Source organism: Heteronotia binoei, chromosome 18 (assembly GCF_032191835.1).
Source record: "Heteronotia binoei isolate CCM8104 ecotype False Entrance Well chromosome 18, APGP_CSIRO_Hbin_v1, whole genome shotgun sequence".
NCBI lineage: Eukaryota > Metazoa > Chordata > Lepidosauria > Squamata > Gekkonidae > Heteronotia > Heteronotia binoei.
The window spans coordinates 38627542-38636245 of record NC_083240.1 but is presented as its reverse complement, the minus strand read 5'-3'; the positions used below and the strand labels follow the sequence as shown (position 1 = coordinate 38636245).

Below are 8704 nucleotides of genomic sequence, written 5' to 3'. Positions count from 1 at the left end.
TATAAAAAGTGATGGCCCAAGGCAGAGGAGAGCTCCCCCCACACAAATTTGCTCAGTCCAATTGCAGCCATTGGACAGGAAAATGTGCTCAGTCCAGTTACACCCAGTATTCCCTCTAAGCTGAGTAAGCGTGAGCTAGCGCACAGATTTTTAGCCTCCGGCTCGCATATTTTTGTCTTAACTCAGGAAGCATGACCCCAGAGCACAATAATTTAAACAGTAGCTCACAGCTTTAATACCAGTAGCTCACAAAGCAGAATTTTTGCTCACAAGACTCTGCAGCTTAGAGGGAACATTGGTTACGCCCTTGCAAAGATCACCCACTTTTTGTTCTAGCACGGCTCTTGTGTTTTTAGCCACTGCACAAGTAGGCAAAAGCACTCCGCCCTGGGCAAGAGAGTTGCAGAACACCTATTTTCACCAGTCGCACAGCTCTTCTGCCTGAAGCTTCATGCTTCTTCTTTAGCACTGGGCAGAAGAGAAGGTTTGGGAGACCACCAACAGTTTTCTCAGGGGTTCTGTGTGACCTGGAACATGAGGGGGACGACCAGCTTTTCAAAATGTATGGGCTCCTCTGCCTTTAAAAGAGCATCTCCAGCAGCAATGTTGAAAATGGAGGAACAGTTGAAAATGGAGGAACACTGCCAATGGATATAAGGGGGCAGCCCTTCCTCTCATTAAAAGGGAAAGAGAGCCGCAGCCAGAAACAAAGTTTGGGCCCCTAACAGTATCTTCTCTTCCCGGGGCAGAAAAAGCCATCAGAAGTGTTTTGTGCGGAGGTGGAGATGACTTTGCAGAATAAGCCCTATTCTTAGGAAATCTCCCTTTTGTCTAGTAAATATAAGAGGCGAGGAAGATCCCTGTGGAAGGAAGCTGAAGCCATCAAGTCAAGGCATGACAAGAGGCTGACCCACGGTTTGTTTTGCCCTGTCATCAAGGGATAAGTGATATAAGCTTAGGGTGGGGGATGCGGGGATGGAAGACAGTCCAAAGTGGGAAGTCACAGAACTGTGCCATGGAGACAATCCTGGAAAATATGCAGAAGCCCAGAGGAGCTGTTTGAACTTAAGCAGGGCTTTTTTTGTAGCAGAAACTCTTTTGCATATTAGGCCACACCCTCCTGATGTAGCCAATCCTCCTGGAGCTTACAGTAGGCCCTGTAAGAAGAGCCCTGTAAGCTCTTGGAGGATTGGCTATGTCAGGAGGGTGTAGCCGAGGGGTGGCCAAACTGCGGCTCGGGAGCCACATGTGGCTTTCACACATATTGTGTGGCTCTCCAAGCCTCCACTGCCCCTGTTGGTTGGCCTGGCAGAGGCAATTGTCTCTTCAAATCATATCCCCAAGCCAATGTATATAATTTTTTTTGCCCACTGTGTGAGTGTTGGACTGGATGGGCCATTGGCCTGATCCAACATGGCTTCTTTTATGTTCTTATGAGTGGTATGTGCAATCAGGGACCTTTCCAGCTCTCCAGTGGGAGTTGCCCAGTGTTTATTTGCTGGTGGATCCCAGATTGATGGGGCTGGTGGCTGGGTGTTTGGCTGGTTGTATTGCACAGGGGCTATTGTATTTTTGGGCAAGGGCGATGAATACTTCATTAGTTCTGCTCCTGTGCATTTTCTTTCTGTTGTGTTGCCTTGATTGCCATTCTGGACAGTGTAATTTCTGTTTCACCCATTTTGGATCCTGTCTGTATTTTTGTTTCATTCTCTTATGCCATTAAGGGTTTTGAATCTCTCTCAAACATAATAAATTTTACGTTGCAAAGACCTCTAGATGCCTAAAGCACCTGTCTGTGAACGTAAAAGCAACATATCCCTGGGAAAAGGAGCACCCCTTGTGTCACGCTTTATGGCCAAACTGCAGCTTGGAAGCCACATGCGGCTTTTCACACAGTGTGGCTCTCGAAACCACCACCGCCCCACCCACCGACTTGGAAAAGACATTTCTCTCTTTCAATCACTTCTCCAAGCTAGCGGGTGGCTTGGAGAATACATGTATAGTTAAGTTGCTTTCTTTCTACCTCCCCATCTATTTCCTTCCTTTCGTCTTTCAAACATCTGACATTCATGTCTTGTGGCTCTCAAACATCTGATGTTTATTCTATGTGGCTCTTGCATTAAGCGAGTTTGGCCACTCCTGCTTTATAGAATACAAGCATTCACCCCCCACATATTGTTTTCTGGGCCAAAAAAAAAAGTACCAGGATGAAATGAGGGGGGTATTAATGAGGACGGAGGGTGAATGGATACTGAGACTAAGATCTTTGGTCCCTCACAGATTCAATGAAAGTCAGGATTTTCTGCATATGTCTGGTCACAGTGACTAAGTATTTCTGGCATGAATTCGGGGACTTTTAAGCTCCAAGTAGGTGGAACTTAACCTGATTGCAAAACACAGCCTGCCTTAGTTTCAATTATATTACTGCTCGACGTGAAAAGTGAATAGCTTTGGGAACGGCATGTCACCAATCTTGTTGTTCATTCCCTTTGTGTACTTGGAATGTTTAGGAGTTGAAATTTTATAGTAATTTATTGCAGTGTGGGGTTTTTTTACAGACCTAAGTGTATTGTGTTTGCATTGGCTTGTGCGTATCACGCTCGGTTTTGCAATTAAGAAAACTGTCATAATTAAAGTTAGACTTGACTTCTGAAAGGTATATAATTTTAATTAATTGAATTGTAAATTTTACCTTATATTAGATCCCAACAGAGCAAATTGCAAAACAAGAACTTAATTAGGGTTTGTAGAATCTTTCGGGATCAAGTGCCGTGTTCTACTGGAGAAAGTTTTCCTTCCAGTAGAACACGGCACTTGATCCCGAAAGATTCTACAAACCCTAATGATGTTACCAGCTGTGAAAACCTGAAATCTTTAAGAACTTAATTATTTCCACCTCGCACTTGTTTTTCTCCATCCCTTCTGCCTGCTGGTGCAGTCATTCTTGTTTTCTACGCAATGAGTAGCCAACCACTGAAGCTATTAGGGAGAGGTATTTGTGAATTTCCTGCATTGTGCAGGGGAGTTGGACTAGATGACCCTGGCGGTCCCTTCCAACTCTATGATTCTATGAAGCCAAGGGCCTCCCTCCTGTCTTTCTTTTTTGGGCTGCAGCAAAAACAGATGTTGAGAACGGAGCCGTCCTGCTGAGCATCACCAAGACCGATGGACTGAGCTACCACCTCCGGAGCCCAGAAGAGACTCCCAGTCGCTCCACTGTCAGTCACGTTCTGACCACAAAGCAACTGATTGTGCATCGTGGACTGGCGGTTGTAGCTGCCGTAGCCGTTTTGGCCGCAGGAGTCCTGATACGATTCTTGACTGTCCCTGAATGAGCACCTTGATTTTTGGCGCAGGGAAGAAATGGAAGAGCCCCGTTGACAGGAAAGGCAGGGAGCTGGAGACGGTGCGTTGTCCTTAAGTCATCCAAGTCCTGGGTTGAGATGCCGGCGGAATTTGACTGTGGTCCCCGCAAGACCCCAAACTTGCACTCCTCCATGATTCACTGGACGCCAGTAGTTGTCCTCTGGGGAGTTAAAAACCAGAGACCTTTGTGCCAGTCCGGCTCATTCGAAGTCAAGCGGCGCTACGGTGAAATGACAAAGTCGCTGAAGGTGTTTAGTGGCAAACCAAAAAAACCAATCATTGAGACCAATAAAAAAGCTTCAATTTCCTCTGGGTTTAATGATGTTTATTTCCAATACACGCACCAAGTATATATGCAATGTATGCAAAGTTTAATTATATATTAAACACGGGGTGGATGTTATATTTCAATATAAAGCTTCTTATTCATTCTAATCTTTGTCGTTCTCTATCCCTGAAGATTTAAAGTACTTTAATAGGATTCTTTTAAAAAAATAATAAAAAGAGACCGGAAGTGCTTTTAAAAACGGACCAACGGGAAACACCCCCACCTATCCTCCGCGGAACCCAACTGTTCACGCAGATCAGAAAGCGTCAGCTGCAGTATAAGAAAGTCAACACCCCCGTAGAAATCTTTTATTAACTTCCCCCTCCCTCAATTGCATATACCACAGATCTTTAGAAAACAATATCAGTAGCTGTTAAAAAAAAAAAAGTTGAAATCCGCTCCGTTTTACAAGCACAGCGTAGCAGCTGAGATTATTCAGCAAGACAGAAAACAGCCCAGCCCCAAAGAGAATGTCTTTGGCACACACACACCATCCGTTGAAAAGAAAAAGGACCTGTTGCGGAAAGGGGAAGAGATGCTGCAGTGTGAAGTACCGGATCCTATCCGATGCCCCCTGGGCCAAAAAAGCTTTCCCGTTGCTGTTGCTTTTTCCTTGTTCCCCTTTTGCACGGAGGGGGGGGGGGGCAGCCTGTGTGTTGGTCAGGTCTCCGCCCAGCGGGGGTCAGGAGGATCTTCCTAGACCAGCAGCCTCAAGCATCAGGCCAAAAGAGTGGAATGGAACAGAAGGAAGGGCACTGCTTTAAGGCCATCTAGGTGTTTGGAAAGACCCCTCACTAAACTGATCCCCTTCTTTTATTGCTCTTACAAATGGTACAGAGAAAGCGTCTGATTGCCTGATGCCTCGAAAACATCAAGTCCTGGCTCTTTTTTTTTTTTTAAAGGGAGGGGATACTGATCCATGTGAGCTGCAGGACAGAGAAGCTGTCTCCAAATACTTTGAGAACCCCCCGTCCCTCCCCCCCAAGCAAGGCTTGCTGAGGCTTTCCGCCGTTCCCCTGGACTGAGAGGATGTGGCAGCAGCCCTCCCCGGCCCTAACACTCACTTTTCAACAGAAAGAATCATGCGGGGAGAGGGAGGCAGGGAGAGAAAGCAGCTCTAATTCTCCAATTGTGCGATTAATCACCAGCAAGAAAAAAAAGTAATGTGCATTTGAGTGCTGAACACCCCCTGCCCCCCCCCCCCATCCCAGACGAGAGCGTCTCCCGTTCCGGCGGGCGGTGGCCTCGGATTCAGAAAAAGCCGAACTGGAAGAGAGAGATTGAAAACGACATCAGTGATTGCCTCTGGAGAAAAGAGAACTCTGGCTTTGTTAGAAATACACTGCTGTAAAAAGCAAGTCCCTCCTAGACAGAAATCAGATTCCTGAATGTCCCACAATCTCCTCTGACTGGTAGCATCAGAGTCTCAGGCACAGCAAGGGGTTAGAACATAAGAGAAGCCATGTTGGATCAGGCCAAAGACCCATCCAGTCCAACACTCTCTGTCACACAGTGGCCAAAAAACCCAGGTGCCATCAGGAAGTCCATAAGAACATAGGAGAAGCCATGTTGGATCAGGCCAATGGCCCATCCAGTCCAACACTCTGTGTCACACAGTGGCCAAAAAACCCAGGTGCCATCAGGAGGTCCATAAGAACATAGGAGAAGCCATGTTGGATCAGGCCAATGGCCCATCCAGTCCAACACTCTGTGTCACACAGTGGCCAAAAAACCTAGGTGCCATCAGGAGGTCCATAAGAACATGAGAAGCCATGTTGGATCAGGCCAAAGGCCCATCCAGTCCAACACTCTGTGTCACACAGTGGCCAAAAAACCCAGGTGCCATCAGGAGGTCCATCAGTGGGGCCAAGTCACTAGAAGCCCTCCCACTGTGCCCCCCCCAAGCACCGAGAATACAGAGCATCACTGCCCCAGACAGAGAGTTCCAATGATACTTTGTGGCTAACAGCCACTGACGGACTTCTGCTCCAGATGTTTATCCAAGGCCATTTGTCTGGAGACTGAACCAGGCACCTCCTGCATGCCAAACAAGTGGGGACCACCTGCTCCTGTCTTGTCTCCCCTGGCTGGCAGGGAGGGGGTTTCAAGCAGGGAAAGAGCTTCCCCAGCACCCTTAGCCGGAAAGGCTGGGCACTGAACCTGGGACCTTCTGCATGCCAAACTGCCACTGAGACACGGTCTCCTTTGGCCTATCCCATTCCCCTTGGCTGCCAATGGCTGTAACTCCACCAAGTTCTGTGCAGAGAAATGGAGAAATGCGTGCAGACCTCCAGGGAAGACCTTACCTGTTCCCAATCACTGGTTTTCCCAGCCTCCACATCATCGCTTTGCAATATAGAGCTAATGGCCTGCTTTACAAGGTGGTTGTACTGAGAGAAGGGCATATAGGAAGTCACTCCGACAAACGGACTCTGAATGAACCATGGATGTTGAGGGTCTGGATCAGTGCTCCCACTAAACGGTGGAGTTTTGTGAGCAAAAGTTCTACTTTGTGAGCTACTGGCATTAAGTTGTGAGCTACTGCATCAGTTACTTTGCTCTGGAGCCATTTTTCCTGAGCGAAGACAAAAAACGTGTGAGCTGGAGGCTAAAAAACTGTGAGCTCGCTCACACTAACTCGGCTCAGAGGGAACACTGGTCTGGATGGGGGCCCATCCAGTGGCACTGAAGCCGGGGAGGAAACCCCCGCAGCTACCAACTAGCTTTAGGAATGACTTTTGTAAAGCCACATTCTGCACTGGGGACAGCCAAATAACTTTTTAAAAAATGCCGTGATGCTTGGAGAAAGGCTTGCATTTGGGAACTCTTCAAAAACAAACAACCCATGAAATGGCAATGAGGTAATGTCACTGTGTTGGCTTGGATAGTTCAAAACGGGAGGTACGGTCAGGGCATGCCGCAGGCCACACTACCAAGCACAGAATTCTGCTCGAGATTTTTGCTTCCACCGAGTTTCTAGTCCCTATGGCTGCAAAGGCATGCATGGCTGACGGACACTCTTTTGAACCCCAGACCCTCTGCATGCTTCTCACACGTAAGCATACCGGGTGCTTGGCACCACGCCTGCACACAGACACCAGCCAGAAGGACAACCGGCTAGATGGGATCTCTGGTGGTCGGGATGTAGAACTCCAGGTCCAACAGGACTCTGCCTCCCTTCCTTGGCTGGCGAGGCCGAACTAGACCAAGCAACAAACATGAGCAGGACTTGTAAAGCCCGGCAAAATAAAATAAACTGTGCTCAGTTTGCATAATAGAGACAAGCTGGAGAATCTAGCAACTGTCAAGGCAGTGCTACAAACTCCGAAGGATTGTGTGTGTGTGCGAGCACACACAGTTATGCAGTGGGGACAATGGGTTAAAATTAAATCAAAAGAGTTTCCGGCTCAACATTAGGAAGAACTTCCTGACCGTTAGACGGGGTCTCAGTGGAACCGGCTTCCTCGGGAGGTGGTGGGCTCTCCCTCCTTGGAGGTTTTCAAACAGAGGCAGCCATGCTGATTCTCTGAATTAGGGAGATCCTGAGAAGGATGGCAGGAGAGGGGTGTGGGCGGGGAGGTATCTGCGAGGTTCCTACATTGTTGGACTAGATGACCCTGGAGGTCCCTTCCAACTCTATGATCCTGTGACACCACCACTTAAAACTGATCTCGAATACAAAAGAGGCTTGCAGCCTAGATGGCCCTCCATCGCCAAGGCTGGCCCCAGCTCAGCCACACCAGTTTCTTTGCAACTTCCATGCTTTCAGCTGCAGATACTTTCTCAGAGGTCAAAGTGTCTCTTGAACACAGAACATTCCATGCACAATCAACCCCCACCCCACCCCTGAAAGACAAAACCCCACAGGTCCCACATACCACACCGAGACAGTGAGCTTCAAGGAGGGGACCCAAGGGCATTCCGGATTCGCATGCAAGCTCTACAGGCAGCCAGGAGGCAGCAAAAGCTTAGAAGAGGAAAGGCGGGTCCCTACCTCCCCAGAAAACAGGCAGGCTTCGAGTTAGGGATCGCGACAGCCCCTATCCAGCCTCCACCCGGCCAGGGCAGATAGCAGGCGCTTAAGCCCTAGCACAGAATGGCGGTTCTGGGGAGAACCATAGAAAATGTGAACCCACGACCCTGATTCCATCCCAGAAAGTTAAAAAGCACAATTTTATGGGAACGAAGAGGTTTCTACTAAGACTGCCACCTTTTCAGTCAGCCCCTGCTCCGCTGCTTCTAACAGAAGCTGAACATGCAGAAATCGGGGTATGGCTGCAGTTATCTCGGGGCCGGAGACTTTCACCAGATGGTTTTGACAGACCAAAGTTGCGGCGAAAAGCGGAGGAGTGGGCCTGGGTTTCCACCCCTCATCAGCTGGCAACTGCAGAAAGGAATGTCACTGCCAGAAGATGCAGCGCCTTCCGGGAGAATTCTGTTCAGACCTTTCAGCTGCTGCGGACTGCTGAAGGTGGCTGCTGTGGGGGCGGGAAAATGGCTCTCCTGACTGCCGCCTTCAGGCCCCCGCAGCAGTTAGGCCAGCCAAAGGGAAACCCCGCCCACTCCTGCATCCGTCCTTCCTTCCAAAATCTACGTCTCGTCTCCCGAGTCTAGGCAAAGTGGCTCATGTGGAAAAGCAACATTACAAATCATTAAAGACTGCACAAACCATTAAAACTGCAAACCATTAAAAAACCCAGTTGGAGCACAAACACGGCTTAAAACATTTAGCAGGCCCCAAAACAATCACCATCGGAGTCCACAGTCCAGAAGCAGACTGTTAAAACAATTAGTGAGATCGAACCCTCTAACTGAAAGCCTGAGGTAAAGAGAAATGTCTTGGCCTGGCACCTAAAAGAGAGGAGAGTAGGTGCCAGGCAAACCTCCCGAGGGGCCACCACTGAAAACGCCCGTCTCTGGTTGCCACCTGCCTCACCTCTGCAGGTGGGGGCCCAGAGAGCAGAGTTGAAGAAAAAGAATCCTAAGTTGTACTGCCCAGTTCACAAGAGG

General features: G+C 48.6%; 1 protein-coding gene across 6 annotated transcripts in view; it reads right to left on the bottom strand.

Annotated features, from left to right (window-relative positions):
- Positions 1–3674: 3674 nt before the first annotated feature.
- Positions 3675–8704, bottom strand: part of LOC132586870 (aldehyde dehydrogenase family 3 member A2-like) — a 57908-nt gene continuing 52878 nt past the window's right edge. For 4 of the 6 annotated variants that reach the window (XM_060259006.1, XM_060259008.1, XM_060259007.1 and 1 more), the window contains exons 11-12: positions 7689–7799; positions 4896–4960 (exon numbers count right to left, since the gene is read on the bottom strand). In XM_060259006.1, the coding sequence (XP_060114989.1) occupies positions 7716–7799 (84 nt within the window). In that variant the 3' untranslated portion in view covers positions 4896–4960; positions 7689–7715. Of the gene's footprint in view, positions 4961–7688; positions 7800–8704 lie in introns of all 6 variants that reach the window. The other 2 variants (XM_060259010.1, XM_060259009.1) reach the window with 1 other exon arrangement.